Source organism: Lutjanus erythropterus, chromosome 3, assembly GCF_056507025.1.
Source record: "Lutjanus erythropterus isolate fLutEry1 chromosome 3, fLutEry1.hap2, whole genome shotgun sequence".
Lineage (NCBI taxonomy): Eukaryota > Metazoa > Chordata > Actinopteri > Lutjaniformes > Lutjanidae > Lutjanus > Lutjanus erythropterus.
In genome coordinates this window covers 45,475,314-45,502,879 of record NC_139319.1, presented here as the reverse complement: position 1 = coordinate 45,502,879, position 27,566 = coordinate 45,475,314, and the positions used below count along the sequence as shown (strand labels likewise).

The window sequence follows — 27,566 nt, the reverse complement described above, 5'->3', positions numbered from 1 at the left end:
CTGCTGAAAGGTCACCAAAGATGATTCTTAATTTGCGTATGAGCGACCGGGCTATTAGTCATCGTATCAAGTTTGCCCCATATTAAACAAATAAATTAAATATTCCATTTCATATTCCTTTCTGAACGGGAGCCTGGCCAGACAGATCTACTGGAGTAAATTAAACATGAGTTTGATAATTTGTCTGATTCTGGCTGAATTCCACTGGGATGAACCAATCTCTTTATCTGATTCTTCCTCATCAATTTCACTAGCTCATTGCATTATTGTATTATTGCTTTAGCGACACCATAACACAATCCTCCCCAGCTCAGTGAAGCAACTACAACACAGAAAGGCAGGAATGGAAAACAGAAGCATTTCAACAGGTTTCCAAACTGTTTTGAGGGTGAAAGATCCATTCTAAGTGCATCCCTCTGCAGCTGCCAAGATCAAATTTCAAAGACAAGCTGGGCAGGAGGGAAAAGAGAAGAGGCTCAGTGTCGTATAGCACAATTTGACTGCACCATATTAGGAGAAAAAGCATGTGAGAAAAACATCATATACAAACACCCACACCCTTCAAGTGAAAACACAGGAAATTGTGACTATGTGACATTACCAACTCCACAACAAATAAAGAAACCCATTTGGTACAAAGCCCTGCTCTCTGTTATATAAAGTGTATTCCCTGTTTCGATTTTCCTGTCTTCATGTCCAGCCTGCCTTTCAAAGCTGATGACATGAATGCTATTAATTAAAGGTAAATTCCATCCCAGCTGCAGCTATAGATCCACACAGATGTGGAAGACCGAAAATGATCGGTAAATCCCGAGAATGTCTGGTCCTGAGGTGTTGACCTCTGGGGATCTCTGAAGGTCACCAGCCATTGATGTAAAGCCGAACACTGAAACTGAGGTTTTATTTGTCCACAGAGGCCAACATAAGGTCTGTGTTAAATGGCAGAACAGACGAGCCAGCTTACACCCTTAGAAATAAAGGTGCTTGCAAGAACCATAAAGGGTTCTTCGGCTTGTCCTCATAGAAAGTTTTTTAGTTCCTGGTAGAACATTTTAGAAAAGTTTCACTTGGAATTCTCTCAGAGAGTTCTACCTTGAACCCAAGATACAGGGTTATATCTTGAACCATGTGTGAAAGTTTCCATACAGAGCCCACTATGTGAGGTTCTACAGAGAACCCTTCCATGATGTAAGGGCTCCATCGAGAACCCTATCTTAAGGTTCTATCCATAACCTTCCACCTACTAAGAGGCCCAACAAGAACCCACTCAGGGAGTTCTACCAAAAACCTCTTTGGGGTTATTTCTAATTTCTTATTAAGAGTTTTAGATCAACTCCTACTAACTTCTACCAAGAATCTTTTTATTTTCTGAGGGTTTTGTCTAGTACACACAGAGGATTCTACTGAGAACCTTTTTATATTCCAAGGGTTTTATCTAGAGCTCACCCCAGGGGTTCTACCAAGAACCCTTTTATATTATAGTACAAAACCCTTGGCAAACCCTCGATCAAAGAGTTCTTCAAGAATTTCAACAATTCTTGAAGAACTCTTTCTTCTAAAAAGGGTTCTTTGGATGAAAAGTGTTCTTAATGGAACCCTTAGTCTTACAAAGAACCCCTGATGAACAGTTTCTTCAAAAAAGGGCTCTTCAGAAGCAAATGGTTCTAGGTAGAACCACAAAAAGAGCCTTTTTGAAACCCTCAGTTCATAGAGTGTAGGGACAGGGCAGCAGCCAGCCCAGAGATCTAGTCTGCCTGCAGACAGATGTGGGATTTGTGACTTGTCGACATTACGGCATCGATTCAGAGGTGAGGGGAAGGATTGTTCCCTGCTGCTCACATCCAGTCCCAAAAGTTAATCCCAGTAAGCAGGCACACTTCCTACAAGCAAATGACAGCGCAACAGGTGGTTCCATTCACAAAAAGAACAGGCTGAATGAGTGTTTCATTCAAGTAAAAGCTCCCATTAAGCTCCCATTAAGCACCTATGATACCATTCTGCCCCTTCAAAACATTATCATCAACCATCTGAAAGGAGATTTAACATTGAGACCGTATACGTGGCTTTAATCATCTAAATGGATGATTTTAAAAACCATTACGGCTGCTGCAGAGGTTCTTTTAATAGGTCAGACTAACCTAACTAGCACAAATCTGTGCATTGTTAAAGGACAGTGTGTATCTGCAGGGATAATGTGTGCTGACACTGGCCTCATATCGCTCACGCTCATCGTGGTCCTGAGTTCCCATTCTGTTGTTTCCTTTTGCCCTCAGCATGCCTCAACTACCTCAAATTCAGTTATGTTCTTACACTTCCCTGAATGCCTTTCAGCAACACTCAAACAACTCCACAGGACTGCTGCGTCCATATGTTAAAGGGATAGTTCGAATTTCTTGAAGTAGAAAATTGATCGAAACGAGGGAGAATCTGTGATTTTCACAGTAGTTTTCTCTTCACCCCCAACTCCTTTGTGGCGTCCACAGCAGGTTTTCACTAATTTTGCAATTGCGATATGATCTGTAATATTAGAGGTAATGATGAGTTTTACATCATTATTCTGTGATTTGAAAATTGCTAGAAGCCAAATTGAGATTTTGATGAAATTTCGATTAATTGTGCAGCCCTACTTCAAAGACGACACAGTGTAGCTTACCAGCTGTTATATCACACTTGGTACCATACTTTAAAAAATAATTTGGAAATGTAAATGACAAAATGACTTCATAATGCCCCTCACATTTTCAGCGGGGTACAGTCTAGTACCTGACCTCTTTTACTACAAAAGCTACTCTGCTGTAACACATGCAAAATGTGTCCTGGTATTGTCTTACTTAAATAATTAGAGACGTCTCTGAAGAAGACGTTGTCTGGATGGCAGCATATGTTGTGACAAAATCTGATTGTCTAACAATCCTCAGTGCAGGAACATAATATTTACATTGTAAAATCAAACCGAATTTAATCAAATCTTGACCTTAAAACTGAACATCAAATCAAATTGATGATTTTGAGAATCATGACATCTCTAGTACTTATGTTTATCTGGTAATACAATACGTATCATGATACAGGGGTTATGAGTCAGTATATTGCAATACAATAAGCAGGGTGATATATTGCTAGTTTTTTTTATTTTAGGAAAATAAAATGCATAAAATCTGACTCAAGTGTACTGATGTTCTTGCACCATTGTATTGTACAAGTCAAACCAAACTCCTTCGCAAAAACAGGTAATTTTACCTCACAGAAGACGGGAGTTGCTGGTCTACCGTTGCCTCGACTGGTGGGTTAGTTAGTGTTATTGTGTGAGTGTGGTGAATCTGAACTAACCCTTTAAAACACAGAGATCACGCAATCAAACTAACATACTGAGGCAGCAGTAGACCAGCACATCCTGTGTTCTAAGCGGTAAAATTATTGTTTTTGCCAAAAGAGTCTGGTTGTTTTGGAGAGAGTGATGTTTCGCTCAGTTTCCCTTTGGAAAAGGCCGTCTGATAGCAAGGTAAAGTGGTAAAAATATTCATAATATAAAATGCTCTTCAACTGATATAGATTTTTTTCAGGTGGAACTTTTTAGGTTGCTAAAATACCTTTTGTTCCTGACCCTGTCCACAGCAGCACATTGCATAGCTTCCTACGCCGAGACTCCTGCTGCTTCTACTAACTAAGGACGTGTCAAATGTTATCTACAGTAGTTAATACACTGACTATGGATAAGTGCCTCATATGAACCCACTTGAAATAAACCAAACTATCCCTTTTAGGCAGACAGAGCAACATACTGTAGCTGTGGCAGCAGCAAAGTCACACGTTTTACTTAAAATATAATATGGATTATGTCTGTCAGTGCAGAAACAGTGTCTCAGTCTCTTGTACCATGAATTCCTCCATGTGTGATTGCTACACAGCGAGTCAATAACAATCCAATTCTGTATTATTCCTGGGATTATACTGATAATAAATAGTTTAATTTGTTTTACGGTTGACTATTACCAAAGACATTACTATGAAGGAACAAAAGATGGAAAATAATTTCCCATGATAAATACGCATGTCCTGACAGATTTCTATTCAAGTCCTTTAAAAGTAGATCGCCACAATAAATATTGACGAAAACCAGTCGTGACAAGCCAAACACAGGGATCACTGTGTGCTGAGGAGGCTCACCATGCTGCATCTGCACGCTCTCAAGTCCATTACGAGTGAGCTGCCAGACGTTTCGTCCTGCAGGAGCCCGAGCAAACACAGAGCAGACACCACAACACAGAGCTGCTGGCAGGGCCTGCTCCTCCACCCGTCTCCACACAGACACATCGTCCATACTAATTTGCTCCACGTGCATCAATACATGCACACACGCACACTCCACACACTCATACATAAAATATTTCTGGTTTAGCTTTCCAAGGTCAAGCACGAGAAAGTAGGGCTTCTTGCAGATTTTTATTGCTGTTTCAAATAAACACTGTGGCAATGTTGAGGGTGCAGTAAGAAAAAGCAGAAGACAGAGTGGCAGTTATGAGAGTAGCAGCAGATTACTGTTGTATTCTGGTTAAAATAAAATGTCACACCCTTCCAATACAGCCTATTAAATAATGCTCCATGTGGAATCGTTCTAACGGCGCGTCGATAAACCACAAAACAGCTGGTTGTATTAACTCCAGTTGTGTTTGAGTCACTTGGGTTTAAGTTTTCCCTCACTTAAAAACTGTGAAATCCTCAGTATTACGCCTATTTTTCACATTTTTCCCTTGAATTTTGAAGGACAGCAAAGCAGGACCCCACCGATACTGAATAGCAAGAAGCGACACCTGTTGGGAATCAGGTGGTAACGGTTTGTCATTTTTAAAAAGGGGGTCCCCAATAAAAAAAGTTTGGGAAGCACTGCTCTATATGACCTACATACAGTAAGCAAACGACAGTATCTGCGAGAAGAGCACCTATTTTTATACTGTTATTCTTCATACCTGCCACCGGGTCGGATTCTCCGTGAAATAAGTTAAAACAAGCCCGTATTTAGATTTTCTCAGGCAAAGTTACAGTGAGTCGTGGGTTAGCCAGTTAAAAAGAAACAGATCCAGATACATTTATTTTTGACGTTATATTAATAATCCAACTGATTTATATTTTGAATTAATAATCAGTATCAGCAAAATAAGTAGTTATCAAACAGATGACACCTAGTGGAGTAAAAAGTTGGATATTTTTCTCAAGGCACCAGGAGTTGAAGTACAGCAGTTATTCCAATTTTTGGCACTAAGATTTTCATTTTTACTGCAAATGTAAATCAGTTTCAAATATTAGTTATCAGTCTCATTGATTACCAATAATAAGTGTCATACTGGCTCTGAAAACACAAACATATCTTGTCAGTCCATACCCTATGTAACCCACCACTTGCCCCAGCAACTTAATGGACATTCCTGTACTGTTTTCGTCCTATATGAAGAGAGATAAGAGCAGTGAGATCCAGTTCAGTGTTTGAGCCAACATGCAGGATCATAAACCCAGGAGCACAAAGTTGTTTGTCAAATTCTGACAACAGAACAAAGCCCTGTGATGTTTGTCTTCCAGCTGACAGAGAGAGAGGGAGAGACAGAAAAATCTGACCACTAAAATTCCATGTGACATCAGCATGACAGCAGGGACATGGACGTCATCCCACCTGGGACTGCTCAGTCGGTCCCCTTCCTGCACACAAATCCCCTTATCAAACTGTGAAACAGATTTGGGCTGCATCATGACAGCATGCAATCAGGAAGTGAGCAGCACTCTATTATCTCATGACATGCAGGTGTCAGAGGATGTATTTCCCTCCGTGCAGGAGCCGTCCTGTGCCAAGAGACAAGCAGATTTGCATCAACGTGTCGTCCGGGTCTTCATGGAAGCCCAGAAGGTAATCTAATACACAATCAGTGGCACGGAGAGAAGAGCTGCAGCAAGGGAGCAACAAACATTATTTCAAACATTGACATATTTGACTGAGCATCAGCACTCAGTCTCATAAATTTAAAAGCAATATTCATAACGAATGCTCATTCTGTAAGCACTGGGATTTACATATTCCACCACAGTCCCTCTGGGCTGACAAATATGATAAACAGCAGCGCTTTTTCTGTGCAAACACCGCCTCATACAACGCCAAACACATCAGAGCTACGAGGCACATTTTGAACACAACACGGCATTTCCACCGAATACATGGTGGGAATTCAGGTGATAAATAATGCAGGCCGCCATGATGGATTAGTCTAATCTTAATGCAGCTGGTCTGAATTGATTGGCGAGAAACAGGAAGAGGGACAAGAGGCTTTCAGGGAAATCCAAAACCATTCAGGCCATTCAGTTTACTTTGGCAGTGTTGCTTGAAGTCAGAACCAAGCTGCTGGCCAGCACCTCCAATTCAATTCTACAATGATAATTAAGACTTATACTTAAAGGGGCAATATGTAGTGTAGTGCACTGCATAGACTGTAAATTGTATAGATTATTATCCCCAGACACGGCAGAGACAGGCAGGAGCTCTGCAGGAGTGCAGGACGCACGCAAAGTCGTACAGTAACTGAAGAACAAGCGAGGGCAAGTCCTCCGCTGTAAGTTGATCAGCCTGTTTCTATCTGTCAGATGTCTGTCAGTGTAAAAGTTCAGCCCGTTATCCGGAAAACAAAAGCCCACTGCTATGACATAACACACTATTCGACAATGAGTTAAGTGGCTGCCTGTCTCACTGCCTGCCAAACTCCATTACAGTTTTGCTAAATTTAACACATAAACATCTACATCTTCTACCAGATTATAAATGCTTTGTTACGACTCATAAACAGACACTTCCTCATGCAGCGAAATTTCGGCATGAATTTGCAGTCTGATTTATGTGAAACGGGCATAAAATACAGTTGTTGCAGCTGTTCTGGAGGCCTGAAGTGGTCCGACGTCTTACTAAGAGACTTACAAGACACTTACGCTGGTTTATGATTTGCCACTCATCTTTATCTTCTCATTGCTAAGCTTCTGCCACTGACAATCACTAAGAACACTTTTTCTCTTGCACGCATTGAGCTTCCTCCAGCTCACTCAAACACAGAGCACTTCTGATCAGCTTTACAAATTAGTTAGTTAGTTAATTAAATCTTAAAACAGGCAGGTCATTTATTTTTGCAGTCACTGGTCTGAGAGAAAACTAGGGCTGCATCTGAAATTACATACTGATATATTATTTGGTATCTTAAAACAGTAAACTTAGTATGAAACTAATACTATGCAAGGTGCCTACTATTTCCGCGGAAATATTACAGGATGCAAGCAACAGATGAAGAACCGGCATAAATATCCCACAAACAACAGGACAACATGACGACAACATAACAGAAAAAGGCACACAGCAACCAAGACAGCTCTGGCATTAACATCAATAACACTTAAATTTAAGTGTAAGTAAGGTTTCACTTTGCTGAGCAAAATATATTTTTTAAATTAGGTTGTTTTTTGGCACTGGTTACTGTGGTTACGCATCTCAAACCAACAAGGATGCTCTCAGGAAGTGACATGATACACATTGAGTCATGTGTCCAAAAAGATACAGGCCAGATGTTTTGTTATCCAGAACTGGTGAGCTTCTGTTTATTAACACAAAAGTATGTTTAACAACTTAAACAACCTTCAAGCTTTAGAAGTTCTAGCCCATGATGGGAAAGTCTGGCCAGTCACAGGTTTGTTAGGTGCTAGTTGATTGTTTAGTCTCATTATTTAAAAAAACCTTCTGTATTTCACAGCCTGGGAATGAGTCTCAACAAACAGCTATTTTTCTCCAGAGGCACTAACTGCACCTTTAATGCTGCTGCCTGCTTGCCGCTCGTGTTTGTCCAACAGGTTTGTGCTGTTTCCACCTGAAGACTGAATGAGTGGTGACCAGCCAGTCAAAAATGAGCAGTGCCTGGTTAACAAGGTTTTTGAGAGCTATTGTTGTTCATTTTCATCTAACAAGCCTTTCTGGCTCCAGCTACAGAACCGAAACCTTTTTGTAACTACAGTGCACTGATACCCCGGCTCCCTGTCCTGTTAATGGTGGTGTTAGAGTAATGTTGACTGTTTTTCATGCTTATGGATCAGATAGTAGAGTAGTGTGTGCGGAAGGTAATAAAAAGTAATAGCTGGGAGCTGAGAGTTAACTACTGGTGAACATGAGTCCATGGTGGTGACCCTTTTACAGCTGGGGAGGCTTTATGGGACTAAGAGGTTTTACTGCTGGGGATTTGCTGGAGCAGCATTAGTTATTATGGTCTCTGTCAGATGGGCCACATCTCTCCAAGTTCCATGGAGCGCTGTACAGATCATGGTTCTGATCACCATCATCCAAATGATATAAAGATGCCAATCACAGCAGCATTGACTAGTTTCTACAAGTCTAACATCAAAACAACTATAAGCAGAGGATATCTGAATGTGAACCAGCATTTTGATTAGTGACTGTAATTTAATTACAGTTTTTCTCAGTACCTGTAACAGAACACAATTACAATTATTTTCAAATTTAATTACATTTAACTAGAGACGTTCTGATACCATTTTTCCTTCTAATTCCTCCGATGTAATCCACATCGATTCCTCTACCTGAACTCTGCCTATATGCCAATGCCAAGTACCGGTCTAATACCTGTGAAAGTTTTTTTTTCGTTACTCTTTAGAAGGTCTATAAGACAGTCTCAGTCGCACACTGTACAGATGGTAAAGCCTCCTGAAGCAAATTGTAATTCATGATGTTGGGCTATACAAATAAAATCTGACTTGACTAAATGGAACTCAAAGCGCACAAAAAATCCACACAGATACACACACAGTCTCTTTCCAGAAATCACGGCCCAGTTAGTCAGGCCAAGTGCCACGTCTACGACCAACATCTCCAAAACTCACAGCAAAACTATCTAGATGGATAAACAGCACTACAGGTAAGAGGAAAAATATGTATACATTGATTTTAGGGTGAACTGTCCCTTTAAACAACCTCAGTTAAAACTTTTTAATAAAATAGCCTGAGTGTCTCTGTGCCCAACAACAGACATAACCAATCAATGAGCCAATTACCCTCTGAAGAAATCATTTACTGATTTTTTTTTTATTGAAATATTGATTTTTTTCTGTTGGAAGAAATAATGAACAACTTCTTCCAAATATTAAAAATGACAAAAACACAATCACGGCGAGAAATTGTATTTGTAATGGATTATGTTTAAACCAACTGTCTGGTAGAAGAAACAGAAAAGCTGAAAAAGCGTGAGGGTAGCTGAAACATACACCCAGTACCAGTCAAAAGTCTGGACACATATGCACTTTTTCTTTACTTTTATTATTTTTCTACATTACAGATTAACACCTGAGGCATCAAAACTGTGACATATGGAATCATGTAGCAAGCAAAAAAAGTGAAAGCAAGGCAAAATATGTTTTATACTTTAGATTCCAAAAAAGAAAAATGACTCTTGCACACTGTTTTCTGCACTTGCAATGACAATTTAATGATTATAATATAAGTATTATTAAATCTTTGATTCCAAGTGCAGAGGACAGAGTCTTTTTGCATTTTATTGTCGACCCATGGTCTTCTCTCACGCATCTGTCGATCTACAAATATGTCTTGTCAAGTCTTATTAATAAAAATAAAGAACAAACAGTGACTGTGAAACTTTTGACTGGCACTGTATGTCCCTGGTCAAGCTATTATCTTGTTAACATCTGCAGAACCTGACTCACATGTTCGTCCCTTGACAAAGGCCTTATGTAATCACACAGCGACCATCTAAATACAGAGCAAGTGTCCTCTTATAAACAGAAGCAACTCTATGCATAGCAGCATGTCTCTTCAGGGTACCATGGAGCGACTCTAAATTTAGCCTTTGTTGAACTCTGCCCCCTTCCTCTCTGTCTCATAAACACACATACACATCATGATGCCTCTTCTGTCTTAATCTTGTATCTTGATGTCCACCTAACTCTAGGCCAAAACATTATAAACGGCCAAACGCTTGGAACATCTTACCCTTAAGAGCACGGTCCTGCTATGTTAACTATGTGAGAAGGGGGGACTGGGTACGTGGGAGGGCGTGTGTGCGTGTGTGTGTGCGTGTGTGTGCGTGTGTGTGCGTGTGTGTGCGTGTGTGTGCGTGTGTGTGTGTGCATGTATGTGCATGTGTGTGCGTGTGTACGAAGATAGACAGAGAGTGGCCATATAGGAGTCACCCCAGCCTGTAGGCAGCTCCCCAGGGCAGAGGGAAATCTTCTGGCTGTGAGCCCAAAAAGTGACAGAGAATGAACAGAGAAAGAGGAAAACAATTCAAAAGACAGAGATTAAAGAGAGGAAAAAGAGAAAGCAATAAATCTGGTTCTTTGCTCTAAATATACCGCCGCTTTAAAAACAAAAAAAAGAACATAAGGCACAAACAAAGGCACGGCCACTAAGGTAGCAGAGATTAAGCGACAGATGTAGCTGTGGGCTGGTTTGTGGTTTCACAGCACCGACTGAGGCTGAGGAGCTTATGAGAATCTCAGGACCACAGAGAACGGGGCTTTTAAAATTATTTCTTGGAGGGCCACGGGATGGAAGGAAAATTACTTTCAAGGCTTTAAAGGCTGAAATCATGCCTCAGCTCTGCCCTTTTTGTTTGAACTCTGCTTCATTTCCCCAAATTTGTGTGGGTAAATAAACAGGCAGAGTATTTTATTTTTCGGCCTGCCCAGAATCTGAGGGGGCACAAAAATTATAGTCCCACTGGATTAGTACTTCAAAGTTTTATCTTTCCCTTTCTGGTTTCCTGCTCACTGCTATTACACCACAACATTTATGTAACTGTCCTCAATTTTATAGAGAAACTAACGACACTACTCCAAAAAAGTAAAGCTCAGGTGGAGGCAGAAAAATATCCCAAAACATGTTAGCAGGTTTTGTTGGTTTGTTTCTTAACGTTTGCTTAAGAAAATATGAGCTCTTCTGAACACAGTCACAGTCTCTCTCCAGGACAGTGAGTGTTGAAAAAGTTCACATTAACCAATAGGACGAGACTTATTGACCTGTAAATCCTCACTCAGTGGATGGTCTATCTACAGTGACATACACTGTAACTTGTAACAAGTCTTACTTACTTCACTTTATTGTACTTTAAAAACTTCAGGAAACCGATTGCCTCAAAATTTATTCTCATTCATTTTAAGATGTGAAAGCTTAAAAGAACTAAATATAAGTGACTCATGTCAGTCAGTAAACTTGAGCATAGTTGATTTTAAAATGTCAGTTCAGGCAACTTTATGATCAGAGTTTTGTTAAATAAGCAGTTGTCACAAAGACACCTGACTAGTCGAATAGTTTATTATTTGGAAAATTTTAAAAAAAAATGACGGATTTTCAAGGAGGCTGAAATATAAATATTCTTCTTAAATTCTTTTTTATTTTGGTTGCAATTTCACAAATTATACTACAAAAGATAGTGAAATTTTAGTCTTAATATGTAAATAATTCAAATTACAGTAGTATTTTTGGGATGCAGATGATTGCAGAAATGTTCAATATACACTACTGTTAGTCTTTTAACAACATCATGTAACAGTGAGTGCAGAATGTAATACAAGGGTAAACAATGCCAAGTTATAAAAATGTTGGCTGATTGGACGAATATATCCATGTAGTGATCTATATATATATATTGATGTGATTGTTTATTTATGTGATTTGCTAATTTAATGGTCTTCACGAGAGACAGGTGCTGCGTTGCAACACACTCAGCAGAACAGGACACACCTACTGAGTTGGTGGACGCGCGGGATGAAAACGGCCTGTAGAGCCAGGCTACTTTCACATCTACTGCGCTGAATTAAGGATTTATTTCTACCAAATCTCTGTCGAGATTAAATGAAGTTTAACAGAGTTACCGAGGCAATAAGAGTTTGTCTGGTAAAAGAGAGAAATTTTATTTTGTTGTATTTTTCATTCATTTTTTTATGTATAAGAATATTTCTTTTCTTGACATTTTGAGATCATTTTGTTTATTTTGTTTCTGCTCCCCCACATCTCCCAGCGTTCATCGTCTTTAACCATGTCTATCTGTTTTGTTTTGTTTTTTAATGGCAGTGACAGCTGGTATGCGATAAAACTACGTCTATTCTGGCATCCAACAACACAAGATATTTTTGTTTAGTCATGAGGTGATTCATGTTCGCCTTTTTTGGAGGAATCACTTCATCAGAACTAAAAGGGTCTATATTACATGATCTGCTGGTAATGTTATATCTTTTCCTGTCTAATGAACTAAAGAAAAAAAATGTTTCTCAACTATACTGCTATTTCCAGTCATTTCACTGTGAAATCATATCCTCTAAGGCACATATCAGCATAGTTTATTTCAGGCCACCTGAGGTTTAAATCGTAATAAAGTCTCATGTCTCTCATGAAAAGATGGAGTTTATTATAGGCTGTGTAAACCCCCTGCAGAAATGAAAGCATGGACCAATGTATGAAACACAGATCTGCCACACTACAGAAACAGAGCTGTGGTGCCATCAGATGCTGGCTGCTTGATGTCTATACTTTAATGACCACACTCGACAGTTTGTAGTCATTGGCTATCACTGTGAACTGTGCAGTATATAATGAATCCAGTCCAGTGGTCAAATAAGTGTGCATGATCTGCCTTTCTTTTTCCTGTCTTTCTGGCCATCACAGTGCAGAACACTGAGCATTATGAACACACTTTGTATGGAACTTAAAGATGAAGCAATCAAATGAAACAGAAAAGACCTCGTCTAAGAAGCACATGCTGCTTGGTTAGTTAAAAACAGAAACACAAAAGAACAGCAAGTAATAGTAGAATCTGTGTGCCAGTGTAGACGGGGACCACGGACACTCGGAGTTTACCTTTCCATGTACTGTCAACAGAGACGTTATTGGGATGGCACTGTGGCGGATGTGCACAAGGATATTTTGAGTACTGTCCAAACACTGAACAGCACAAGGTAAACGAAGCCGCTGTGCATTAATGGGGTTTGGCGGAAGAAAACATTTGTAGTCATTATTAGATGTCTGACACTGTCAGATTTTGAGCTAACACATCAAACAAGACCACTAACCACCAATGGAACAAAGAGGCAGAGCTGGTTTATGTATGAGTGTGCTGGAGTTGTCATGATGCACGCCGCCAGGTTCATATCAAGGGCTGACAGCTGGAGGGGCGGATGTGACATCTGACCAATGTCACAGGAGAGACAAAACAAAAAGTAACCATACTTGTCCTGACTTTGTTAAATTCAATCTTTAGTATATAAAATTTTATTATATTTAATGGATACTTTTTATTTGAAAGAAAGTCACATGCATTTACATTACATTGATGAATTAAAAAGCAACAGTAATCCATACGAAAAACAAATCAAATTTTAGATCACTAAGAATGTTCTACTTCTTTTTCTTCATCTTATAATATGTCATATAAAAATGTATATTTGTTATATAAGTTCATTGATTGTAATTAATTCTGTTAAACATTAATAACCGTGGACGCTAATATTTTTAAGCACTGGCCCAACAGGTCACCAAGCTCCTAAATTTGGTGGCCAAAGTAATTTTTTTTGTGGCTTAAATCTACAAGTATGCAAAAATAATACACAAGAGGCCATTTTAATGCAATTTAACACAGCCTTCCTAAACTGTGACACAAAACAAGCTAGACTTATTGGCTAGTAGAGGAAAATGGCAGCACACACAGCAGTACAATACATCCTAGGTGTATCATATTCTAGACACTTAAACTCCTGCTTCAATTCACTCCTACATTTTTGTTGCTGTATTGTTTTTGGATTGGACTGTGTTAACAGTTTGAGTAGGCTTAGTAAATCCAGACTTCAATAGCCCCAGCAGAGACAAGAATTAGCACTAGCCATTAGCCAAATGGTGGTAAAATGTGCAAGTGGCTGATACATTGGCTTCACTTACTAGCCAAAACAACCAATGATAATCTATTGAATGGCTATCAAATTTGAATATTCACTAGCGATTTAGCCAGTGGAGAAACAATTTCTGGAGCCCTGAGCCCCTAGCTTACCAACAAAATGTACCATTTGCTGCATTTGTACAATGTTAACAGTGCAAAGGAATCAGAATTTTGTGGAACTGTGATATTGTGTTGGCGGAGTACGGGATAAAACTCGGTGGCAACAAACGCCAACCTACATGCAATATTTGGCGGCCACAGAGCAACTTTTTGTGGCCACAGGACATAGGATGAACATTGGTGTTTAAGCATTTCACCAAATAAACAACTGAAAACACACGGGCTGACACAGTTCGCTGAATTACAACTAATTACATTAATCCCAGCAATAACTTTTCAGTCTATGAACTTTTCAAAGGTACAGATCAAACATTAAGGATGATAAATATAGTCAATTCCAGTACAGCAGATTTCATAAGTTTCAGATTGATTCAAATGTGTGTTCAGAGTTACACCTTTTGGTTTCTGATTAATAACACTGGATTGGTTCAGAATTTACATATGCTCTTTTTTCAGTTGAAAGAGTTCATCAAGAGCTTAATTTTGACATATATATATATATAACTCTCAGTCTGGGCTGTGAAACCACAAACCACCCTGCTAAAATGTCTCTGGTTTCTCACCCCTCGATGCTGTAGTTCAGTTTTGTTTCTGTAGCAGGTCTGCGTTACTTTTTGGATTTTCAAGACAGACCCACAAAATAAAATCGCTCTAAATGCATTTAGCTAGCAGTGAAAAACAGGGGTCAAACATTCGTCACCCCTGATCTGCACATGCCTTCACTTCTGTGGCTGGATATCAAGCAGTCGTCTCTCTTGGGAGGCAGAACAGCAAAACTCATTAGCTTCTCCTCCTCCTGTGTATCAGAGAACATTGGAAAGCCTCAGGTGAAATTCAGCTGTCTATAGTCTGCCAATTAATGTCCAATCCAACAAGGAACTCAGAGGTCCTCTTAAAGAGAAACCAGAGTGAGCACAAATCCATCAACAGGGTCAACACTCCAGAAATGATCTCCGTGAGGTGAGTGTATGAAGACTTCATACACTACTGAGTACGGATCTGAAAAACTCTTTCTCCTGGAATAACAAGAACAGCCTTCTGGTTTAAATTTCATCTCTCCTGTTATTCCTTAGTCCTTTCACATTACCTTTCTAGTCTTTGTTGAAATGTCCCCAGATAATTCTCCATTGTAGTTGGTACAAAGCAGCAGTTTAAGAGATTATTTTCATTCACTGCCAGAAAGAACATCAGTTTGTGAGCCAAAGCATTAGAAGACTGAAAAAACTAATGATAAAATGGGGCTGTAACTGCAACTACCGATGATTTTCATTCATTGTTTGGTCCATCCAATGACAGAAAATGGTGAAAAATGTTGATCACTGTTTCCCAAAGCCCAACATGACGTCTTCAAATCCAATCCAGTATCTGTATGGGAGCATGATATTGCTGTAAATCATTCATCAGGTATCGGACATGTATCATTGATCTGCAATCTGCATTCCACAACCCCGTGTGTTATCTCTGTTAAACAGCACGAACTGAGAGTTGAGAGATGTTCAACATTAGCATATTATACATGGGAAGCACATTCCAAATGGTGGTGGGGATGAACAGCTGGAGTGAGGAGCTGTACTTGACACCTCACTCGTGGTGTAACAATGAACCAGCACAAAATGACAATTCCCAACATGAGCAACTGTAAACCACCATGTAGACATCACAAATGCATGAAGAATACATTACAAACACTAACAAAAAAAACGTAGTATTTGCATTTTGGGACATAAAATAGCAAATTTAAACTCTCAGCAATGCATCATGGCAAATGCTGCAATTAAGTGCAGTCTCTCAGCCTATCAGCTACACGTGTAAATGTCAGAAGTCCCAGTCCTAAAGCCATTACACAAGTTACATTACGCAAACTAAACAAACTTTTCAGAAAAAGGTGGTTTCAGGTGAAAACTGACTGGATGTGCATCAACATCAAAACTTTTCAACACTAAACTGAGGTTCAGTTTTATCCTCATGTATTCTAATAGCAAAAATAATTATCATCATCATCATCAAGAAAATAAGAGCACTGGTATCAGTATAGTATCGGCAGATATCCATATTCAGATATTTGATTGGGACTGAAAAAAAGAAGTTGATTGGTGTGTCTCTACCTCAAATGTCGTGTTTTGTCGACAACCAAGAAATTCAGTTTACTGCCACAACAGATTAAGGAAACAAAAAAAAAAACACTTAAAGGGAAAGTTCACCCCAAAATCAAAATCATCTTGTGCTTTCTAGCAAAAAAGAAAGTACTTCTGGTATATTCTACTGCAGAAAGAAAGTAGTTCCTACATGAAAATGCTCACAATAAGGTCTTTGGATTAGTTTAACTAACTGGTTCATGATTTTTGGAAAGAGACAGTGGTTTTGAATTTTTAAATGTACTTTTTTGGGACTTTGAGCACCAAAGGCCAAGTGCCATTTAGTTCCATTATACTGGAGAGAAGGCAGACATTTCTATGACCAATATCTCCAAACCTCCGTAACTCACACCATTAAAAAAAACCTAGATGTACTAAGATTTGGGGGGTGAAGTGTCCCTTTAAAATATCCAGTTTACTGGCATGGAAGAGTAAAGAAACAAAAAAAAAATCTCACTTAAGTTTGGAAAGAGTTTTCCTTGGAAAATAATTGAAAACGGTTTCATCAGTTATCAAAATTGCTGTTGATTTATTTTATTGTCGACAACTGATCAACTAATCTGAAAGAGGATCAATGTACCGTGTGACTGTCAGTTTCAGCTCACAGTGGCAGGACAATGGCCTCATGATGCCATTTAAAACCTTTAAAAAGTCACTTTGTTGCAGAAATCCTGCACAAAAATCTGGAGCAAGCAAAGATTCTTATACTAATAAGAGCCAACAGAGGACTGGTGACCTTGAAGGTTGCACTTGACCCTTAAGGTCTTTAAGGAGGACTGCTTACTGGCCCAACAGAAGACTGAGGCCCACTATGAATATGTTTAGCTAAATTAATGTGAATCAGGTCAGAGAACAGAATCACGCTGCCAGCTTAACCCTCGGTGAATTACAGCTTCAAGAGGTGAAAACCAAATGAGAAACCCTAACCCTCAGCCCACATTGTGAAGTCAACAAGATGTGAATGTTAAATCTACTGAGTGACATGACTACAAATTGCCCGGCTGTGTTACAATGTCAACTAAACGGTGATTTGAGATACCCTGCTGCTGCGCAACGGCAGCGCGCCAGAGCCTTGAAATAAGACTCCACAGGAAAAGTAGCCAGTTGACAACAGACAGATCGCTCCCAATGCAGATAGCATCTACAAAGGTGGTTACTGATAGGCTTGTTTGTTTCCACAACATTAACTCTCCTCAACATTAACTCTGTTCTAACATTTCATTGCAGGAGTCATGCTGAGGGTGGTTTGTCTTTTTTTTTTCTCACCTGCAGACAAATAAGTTAATCTTCAACACAATAAAGTCTGGTTATTTTATTGTGGTGTAAAGTAAGTCATGTTCACATCTTACAGCATATCATCACATTAAATCAGATTAGATTCAACTGTCAATGTGCAAAGTACACGCACAAAGATATGTACTGTAACTGTAAATGGGATGAAATGGCGAGTCCAACACGTCCAACAAAGCCCAACATGCACTATAACTAACAGCTAAAGAGTGCAACATTTCACACATCTTCAAGTGATTAATTAGCTTGTTGTTTAAGTTGTTGTTGGTGATGATTTGGGCTTTTTTCACTGTCTTGGTTGGCTTAGCATGTTCACTACCGTTAGCCAACACTCGGCCACTGATCATGCAACATTAAACTTAAACTCTCAGTGACGCATCATAGAAAATACTGCAAATGCGCGCCGCCTCTCAGCTTCATCTGCTGCACATATGAATGCTACAAGCCACAATCGTACAGCAATTACACAAGTTACACTACACAACCTAAACAAGCTTTCCAGATGGTGGATGTGCATCAACATCAACTGACACCAAACTAAACTGAAGTTCGGTTTTATTCTCATGTAATCTTACAACTACAATTGATAATAATAATAACAACAACAACAACAACAGCTGTGTTTGAAACTCCTTACCAACGTGCTATTAAGTGGCCCACAACAGTGTTTGAGATTCTATAGTATGGCCAAAAGCTTAGTATGAAACCAATTTATGCAAACTGCATAACTGCATTTGCAAGCACAGCAATGGTAACAACAACAACAACATAACAGGAAGGATATCACATGTGTTTCCTCCACAACATGAACAACAGCATTGCCCTGGTCACAAACTGACAGGCTGCTGGTTGTAGGAATTTATTGTGGTGTGTAAAATGCTCTAAATAAATAACAAAAATATTCAAAACCAATAGCAATAGCAAAGTTTGGAATTTTATTTACTTATTTTTTCAATAGAAATTACATTTTTGTTATTACAGAGCAAGTAAATTACCAAAAAAAAAAAAAAGTAGCATTAACTAGTGGTACTGAATTTGGACTAGATCAGTTCAAATGTCCATGGTACCAAACCCTGCTTATGGCAACTCTGAGGGGACGCACTACTTCAAACAAAGGCCTTTAAATCACGTTGTTACACTGGTTGATGGTCGTCAGCCATTGTGATGGACAATGGCATCTTCAAACCCTTCTACACACATGATGTAATACTGTGCAGCCCACCCTATTCTTAGAAAGCAGACATTTGCAGGGCTGAAAATTAAATGTCACTCTTGTTAAATAAATGCCACTCTCCGGTTTGTCACTTTGTCGTTTTGAAGTAGTCACTGAGAGGCTCGCTGCTCCTGCTGCAGGACTCAACCCTCATTTTATAGAAGCTGAGGTTTAATAATTGATGGCTAAACAGATATTATAAAGCGGGGACCTTTCTGTCTCCGAATAGGCTCTTGATATGGCACACATTATTTATTTAACAGATCCAGGCATGGATTCACGCTGGAAGAAGAAGGAGTGGTCAGTTTTTGAGTGCTGCAGCTGATCCAACCTGCTGTCCAGATGTTTTCAGTGTTTTTTGACGCAGTTGAAAAATCTCCAGAGCACCATTTGTGTGAAAGACCTCTCTCCGTCCTTCTAATCATTCAATTCATCATCTCCTGTATCAAAAGCGGTGACGGTAATAATGAGGCAGGGTGACAATGACAACTCGCTGTGGAAGCACAGGACGAGGGGGTTGGCGGACACGCTGACGTTAATGTCAGGTTATGCAAAAACATGTTGGGCTGTCAACACTCCCGACACCTTGGACTGACTCATTACTGAGCCCGCTTCCACTCAAGTACGAGCAAATAAAAGAAGCCTGAGAGCTGACTGTGTCTCACTTCTGTGTGAGGAGATCGCACAGACGAGTGGGTGTCAGGCCGCTGGCAGTCACGCCCACAAGGGGAAGACGAATTTACTGACATACATGTGTATGTTTCTATATTGTAGACATTTCCCAGCCACACAAAGCACCATGAACCATCTAAATATATTGGTATGATGACTAAAAATTGAGTGAAGACCTCTGTATGTCTCTCTCTCTGACACACTCAAGGGAAGAGCTTCTGAATCATTGAGATCAAACACCCTGCATGGTAAAGTGTTTATGTTTAAGGCTCCAGCAGAGAGAGACTGTCTTCTGTTCTGTTGAACCACTAAGAGAGAGGAAATCCATTGAGAGCATCTCCAATCAAGTCCTCCATTGGATGCAGATTTTTACTGCTGTGAAATATTTGACACCTTCTGGCAATAATGTTCCACTGCAGGAACGATTTCTTAGTGTCTCTGATATATTCAGGGAAATCTATGTAGCAAATTGGGCCAGGATTCCCATGTGATCTTGTGATCTTGCCAATCCAGCTGAATTGCAGGACAGTTGGTGGCGGTAATGCACCTCTAAGCTGGTTTGCCAACCACAGCAAAAGAAGAGCGTTACAAGAAAACAAGGAGGAGTTCCAATTAAAAGAAGAAAGTATGGTTATTTTAAACCATTTCTTAACTGAATTTACAAAACAATTACTGCATCATGCTATAAAATTACATGTACTGTCATAGAAGATTTTGGCCATATTGCTCACTGCTACATGTGATCAAACAATAAAGAATGTGGGAGTACTGATTTTAATTCAGTGTGGTTAGACTCTAAATGACAGAGAGTGCACATAACTACAAATTCATGTAATATGCATATAAATCATAATTTTGTGGGTCTGGATTTTCAGGTGATCTTGTGATCTTGTGAATCCAGCTGGATCACAAAAAATCGTGATTTAGGCAGCAATACTGCTTGCTAGTTAAAAGTGACGTGAGCGCGACAGTTGGTGGCGGTAATGCACCTCTAAGCTGGTTTGCCAACCAAACAAATAAAAGAATAATCAAATGTGATGAAGTGCAATATGGTATGGTTATTTCAAATTATTTTGCCAATATTACCCACTGCTACCTGTGATCAAATGTTAAAGAATGTAGGAGCAATGATTTTAATTCAGCGTGTTTAAAATGTAAATAACAGAAAGTGCATGTAACAAATCACTCTTATAACCCTATAATCAGGGAAAGCTGCGTAGCAAATCAGGGCTGGACTCTCATGTGACCCTATTAGCTTGTGAGCTTGTGAATTAAGCTGAAAGTAACATGATTTGGGCGGCAGTATTGCTTTCAAGTTACAAGTGATGTGAGGGCAACAGTTGTTGGCGGTAATGCACCACTATGAAGAAAATAATCAAATGTGATGGTATGATATAGTTATTTGAAGGCATTTTCAAATTGAATTTACAGAGCAATTACTGTATCATGATATAAAATGACATATTTTATTATTGTGTATTTTCTGTGTCACTTAACTGAATGCTCATTTCGGTTCAGGTCTCTCTTGAAAGATGTGGATTTCTCAAAAAAATAAACTTTTTCAATAAATAAACTGAAAATGACATTCAGGTATCAGTGACAACAAACCTGAAGATACACCTATATAAGACTATATCCAACTGATCCTCAGTTTATCATCATTTGCACGGCTACCTGGGCACTCGCCGCCAGAGTTTCACTTTGGCAAGCCCAGATGTTTCCACATTAGATGAGGAATTCGGAGAGTTGGTGCATGCTGAAGCTCAAAATGGCGGGCTGATGGGAAATCCACCTTCAGCGATGTTGGGGATTTAGTGCCTTATGTGGGCAACTAGATCTGTAGGTATTTGCACGTTTTGTTCCTCTCCATCCTCCATTCTTTCACTCTTTATCCCCCAGATTTTCTCATAAATAGTCTCACCTGTCATTCCTTTGTTTTTGGCTCACACAGTTAAAACCAAACACACTTCCTTGAGTCGCTTTTACCCAAACTGTTCTCAATCAACAGGCCTGTTTTTACTAAGCACAAGCCTCACTTATTAGGAACCACTTTACCGATAGTAAGCAGTAAATAGCACATTAGATTCCAATTATCACAGTGATAATCAGCATTACCAGTCTAATTAAACACAATCCCAACAAGCTCAAATGAACTGTGCCATAGATATAAAAGGCATTAACTCATATTAGAACACAGAAACCAACAGCAAACCTCATCCCTCTAATATAATGTTATTCTAGGCTCATGTCCTCGAGGCCTCACATTTTAGACACATTATGACTACAATAATGCTACGCTCACTGTGGCTAAACAAATAACGCCATGCCTGCAAAATAGCAAACAAATCATGAGCAGGATGGAAATAGAATGAAAGTGGTCAGATTGTTCAGAAGTTTGTCATGTTATCATCAATATGTATCCATGTTTCTAATCATCAGACAACAGACACAGAGGCCAACAAATGTTCTTTCCTCACATCAGCTGCACAAATGCAATGGAGCTGGTGTCTCAAAGAGACTCAAACAAGATGTCTCAATCCTAAATGTGACAGTTTGTGTGACAGCAGTACAACAGCAAAGCGGCCATGGAGATGCAGAGTTTTCTAAAACCTATACTTAACATACTGCACATGTCTCACACACACGCACACACACAGCTCTCATAATATCTGAATGAGTCAGATGTCAGTTGTGTTTTTACCTTGGCACTGGAATCCTTGTTTTCCAAATCCCCTGTGAAAACAAAGAAGGCTGAATTAAATTGCTGTTTCTCACTCGTGCAGAAATCCATTCATACATTCAGTCATTCATACCAAGGACAGGCTGTTACATAATGTGAATCACTTGAGCCTTTAAATTTTCATATTTTGCTGGAAGTATTTATTGTCATTCCTCCCCAATGAAAACAATTATAAATACTTAAAGGGATACTTGAATTTTAAAGGGATATTTAAAGGGATATTTTTTTTAAATGGGGTTGCATGAGTCAGTGTATTACCTGTGGTAGATGATGGTCGACATATCCCCAGTTTAGAGGAGTAAAGAGGAGTACCAGCAACAAGATGTATTTTAGCCAGTTAAAAAAGGTCCACTTAGAAAAGCCAAGATCAGCATAAGCGTATGCCTTATTTAGAATATTTTAGACACTTTATCTTGCTGTCAGACAGCCTTTTCTGATGGGAAATCGCCATGCTATAAGCCAAATATCGTGCTCTCCAAACAGTTATTTTACCTCACAGAACACAGGTGTTGCTGGTCTACTGCTGTTAGTTTGATTCTGTTATTGTGTGACTTTACAATTTTAAAGGGTTAGTTCGGATTAACAGAGGTCACACAAACACATAAACTCCGACAGATCGAGGCAGCAGTAGACTAGCAACGCTTGCATGCTGTGAGATAAAATTAAAGTTTTTGCCAGTAGCGTCTGGTTGCTTTGGAGAAGGTGATATATAACGGTAGTTTCCCCCCAGAAAAGATTGTGTGGTTGCAAGTTAAAGTGGTGAAAAATTTCTAAATATAGTGTTCATTTAACTGTACACTGATTTTTTTTAAATGGTATTTCTGACTATTGATAAGTAACTCATTCAACCACACTTCAAAAACTCTGAACTATCCCTTTAAGAGCACACTATGTGCTCAGCTACACTTTATGATCAAATGCACGTGGACACTCCTGTGTTTTTCACAATTTGGGCTATTTGTTAAATTCAAATTGAGTAAAATATTAATGCTTTAGTAAACAATGATTATTTAACAGCAGTGTGCTTCAATATTTTTGTGGCAGCAGTTCAGGGATGGCCCTTTTTACAATGATGCCCACGTTTAATAAACAAAAGTCCCTAAAGTGATGTTTGGCGTGGAGAAACTTGACTGGCCTGCGCTGAGCCCTGACCTCAACCCCAAATGACAGCTGTAAGCGAGACCTAATCTGCCCGCATCAGTGCTGGACCTCACTGTAATGCTTTAGTAGCTGAATGTGAACAAATCCCTGCAGCCAGGTTCCAAAATTTTATAGAAAGCCTTTCCAGAGCAGCAGTGGTAATAAGAGAAGGATAAAAGCCATGGCTTTGGAGTGAGGGGTCTGACAATTATATATGAGTGTAATGTTTGGGTGTCCACATACTTTTGGCCATATAGTTTATTTTCTACAGCTGTCAAATGATGTTAGAAGGACAGGAGACATCATTCTTTTCAAACCGACACTTACAAACATGTCTACACATATACAGTATATATCATGCATACAAATATTAGAGCTGCAACAATTAGTTAATCAACAACTCTTAAATGAATCGCAAATGATTTAGATAACTGATTAATTGTTTGGAGCCATTTTTTAACTTCTCAAATGTGACTATTTTTGGTTTCTTTAGTCCTCTATTTGGTGCTCATAGTGCCAAAAAATGTGTTTGAAAAATTCATAACCAGCATCTCCTTCCAGAAATCATGACCCGGTTATTTAATATAATCCAAAGACCTCGTTGTGACCAGTTTCACATAGGAACTACTTTTTTCTGCAGTAGAATTTACCGGAACTACTTTCTCTCTACTCGGAAGAAAGTAGTTCCTACATGAAATTGCTCACAACAAGGTGTATGGATTATCTTGAATAACTGGGTCATGCTTTTTGGAAAGAGACACTGGTTTTGAATTTTTCAAATGAATATTTTTGGCACTTTGAGCTCCACAAGCCGACCGCCATTTAGTCCCATTAATCTGTAGAGACAGCAGACATCTCTACGGCCGATATCTCCAAAACTCTGCAACTTACACCAATACTATCTAGATGGATAAATAGAACTACAGGCCAGGGGATAAATGTGTATTTTTGATTCTGGAGTGAGCTGTCACATTATGGTGCAAAATAACAAGGGATATTATTTGATTCTATTGCACCACTTGCACCAGAACTCTCATATCAACAACTGAAACTAAAACTGAGGTAAACACTTAAAATTATACCAAATACAACTTGATTTAACCTCATAGTTATCATAAAGAGCCTTCTTCTTTCATTTATAAAGCAAATCAACAAGTTGTTGCCTTTAAGTTTCATGTTTAGTTTGTGCTTTGATAAGGAGGCGTGATTGTCAGGGCACAGGTCAGACTGTAAAACTGTCAAGGTTGTGAGCCAGCAGTCAATAAAGGGCCTGCGATCAGACTCCCACCTGCAAAGAGCAGAGGACTGTAAACGTGGGAGCAACTCTACAGATCTGTCTGCAAGTGAACTCCTTTCAGCTGAGATATATGATGCCTCGCTTCAGCAACAGCACAACAAAACATTACAAACCTAAACTAAACCAAGGTAATTTGATCAGAATTTCCAAATGTAGTTTCTCTCCATGAGGCGATGATGGAAAGAACTGCAGCATAAAGGCAACACTCTGCGCCTCACTGCCCACTTCCAAGTGTTTGTGAATACCATGTGCATATGTTGAGCCATTTCTCTGCAGTGTGGGTGAAGTGCTGTTCCATAAACTGCAGAATTTCCCCGACAAATGTAGCCAATGTGCAGCTATTAGAGAGTTTTTGGCAGTGAATACTTGCTGAGCTGTTCTCCACAGTAACAACCAATAGATGGAAGGCTTTAATAGCTCAGTGACGTGCCAGGAAGGGGAGCCTGTTACTCATCCTGAGACTGTAACCAGGCCCAATATGTGTTAATCAGGGAGGACAACAAGGAATGAGGATGCTGAGAGCAGGGACAGTTGTCAGATGCCTAGGGCTGCAACCTAAGATTATTTTCATTGTCAGTTATTTCCTCAGTTAATTTCTTGGTTGCTTAGTCTATGAAATGTCAGAAAATTGTTACTTTTTTTTCCAAAAAGCCCAAGATATAAATGCTCAAATGTCTTGTCTTGCCTGCAACCCAAATATAGCCCATTTACTGTCATAAAAGGGTAAATAAACCAGAAAATACTGACATCTGAGAGCTTGGAATGACATCATTTTGACTTTTTTTAATTTAAAAAAATACTCAAAGTGATTAACTGACAATCAAAGTAGTTAGCAAATAATTTAATGATTGATTCATCACAGCAGCTCTAGAAATGTCTTATTTAATGTTTATTTAGGTTTAGTTATTACAATTTTTGTCAGACATGGGTGCTGGGATTTCCTGGAATCATTTAGTCAGAGAAACATGAAAATGACAGTTTAAAAAGGAGAGTTCACCCCAAAATGAAAAATACACCTTTTTCCTCTGGCCTGTAGCGCTATTTATCCATCTAGATGGTTCTGGTGTGAGGTGCAGAGTTTTGGAGATATCAACCGTAAAGATGTCTGCCTCCTCTCCAATATAGTGGGGCTAAATGGCACTCAGCTTGTGGGGCTTAAATCACCCAAAAAATACTTTTAAAAAATTCAATACCAGTGTCTCCTTCCAAAAATCATAACCTGGTTACTCTAAATAATCCACAGACCTTGTTGTGAGCAGTTTAATTTAGGAACTACTTCCTTTGACAAAGTAGTTCCAGTAGATTCTGCTGCAGAATGTAGTTCCTACATGAAACTGCTGACAACAATTTGAAACTGCTGACAACAATTTCTGTGGATTATATTAAATAACAGGTTCATGATTCCTGGAAGGAGACACTGGTTTTGAATTCTTCAAATGCATTTCTTTAGCACTTTGAGCACCAAAACCCAAATGTCATTTAGTCTCATTAAAAGAAATATATCAGGAGAGAAATGTGTGTTTTTGACTTTAGAGTGAGCTGTCCCTTTAAGAAGCTGGACTCAGGGAAACAGATTAATCAGTTTATCAAAAATAGTTGGTGGTTAATTTAATAATTGATTAATTGCTGCGGTTTGAGAAACGTGTTCACTTCTCTTCATGCAGCACTGAAGTTATTCTCAGACGTGGCTCCTGGAGCCATAGTCCCACAAACATGAAAATGACAGCTTTGATTTCACTGTTTCTCGCTGGGAATTAGAGCATACAGTGAAAGCATGACTCAAAGTTTCAGTCAGACTCCTAAACGGTCATTATTCCCAATGCTTCACTAATAACATCAACAGCAGCAGAACTCCTCCCATATGGGACAGCTTGGCAGAAACCTCGACAAATTGAGCTCCCGGGAGTAAAACCACCAGGAAGAGAACGCCCAAGACTTCTGGACGCACATGTTCTGACTCTTTGCTAGTTAAAAAAAAGTCTTTGATAAGTGTACAGAGTGCAGCATTAAGCAGGGAAAGTTCGCCTGGAGTTGTGTTACATCATCGAGCAGAGTGTGAGCACTCGGCTCAACTTCTCCAGTGTGCAACAGGCAGCGGCAGCAGTCAGGGGGGTGGAGGTGTGGTGGGAGAAGGAAGGCTTACCAGATGAAGTCGGTGCAGTGGCTGCAGAAAGTCGGCTGCCTGAAGAACCGGGCTATGAATTTGTGGTTCTTGATTTCGTGGACGTTTTTTTGCCTCAGAGCACCTTTGCGAGCGAACCTGTTCGCTACGTCCGCGGAGGACGAGTCGTTTGAAGTCACATCAGCCATGTCCCCCCTCAGAACGAACCAAGTGTGCAGCTCAGTGTCGCTGTGTCGGAGAGTCGGTCAGTCCGTGTCGGTGTGGAGCCTGCAGAGAGCGGAGCGACAGTCTGCACCGGAGACACTGTACTTACTGTCTGAGGGCTTTCCCTGCCTGTCGATACCACTGGGCTGCTCCACTGACAGCTCCGCGCGCTGTCACGTTACACAGTGAAGAGGCGCTACATCCGCTACATCCTTTCAAAATAAAAGTCCATCCTTTTCTCTTTTCTGAATGACCTCTTTAACAGGCACACCAAGAAATACATTTAAAAATGACATCGCATTTAATTCAGTGATGTTAAGTTAGTTCTTGGCAGATACACATAATTATGTTTTTATTTTTTACATGTTCATGCATTTCTTTGTTTGATCATTTGTTTATTAACCGTTTTCTGTTTTTTTTATTCATTGCATGTGTTTCTTTATGTCATTCTTTTTGTTAATGTTATTGTGTTTTGTTTTTTTTTTGTTTTTTTTGTTTGTTTTTTCCTAAAAGGATGGAAGCTTCCTTGTATAAGCTTGTGACATCCTGACCTCTCCTGACACATTTATTTAATTTATCTTCTTTCATTATTTTTGTGTACAAATAAAAATAATATTTATTGATAAGAAATAGTACCTATAAATGAATTAAAATGGTGAGTAC

General features: G+C 39.3%; 1 protein-coding gene across 6 annotated transcripts in view; it reads right to left on the bottom strand.

Annotated features, from left to right (window-relative positions):
* The window catches only part of prkcaa (protein kinase C, alpha, a), a 286,081-nt gene extending 259,001 nt beyond the window's left edge, over positions 1–27,080 (bottom strand). For 3 of the 6 annotated variants that reach the window (XM_084710887.1, XM_084710903.1, XM_084710911.1), the window contains exons 1-2: positions 26,721–27,079; positions 22,102–22,133 (exon numbers count right to left, since the gene is read on the bottom strand). In XM_084710887.1, the coding sequence (XP_084567013.1) occupies positions 22,102–22,133; positions 26,721–26,887 (199 nt within the window). In that variant the 5' untranslated portion in view covers positions 26,888–27,079. Of the gene's footprint in view, positions 1–22,101; positions 22,134–26,720 lie in introns of all 6 variants that reach the window. The other 3 variants (XM_084710879.1, XM_084710895.1, XM_084710919.1) reach the window with 2 other exon arrangements.
* Between the last annotated feature and the right edge of the window lie 486 nt (positions 27,081–27,566).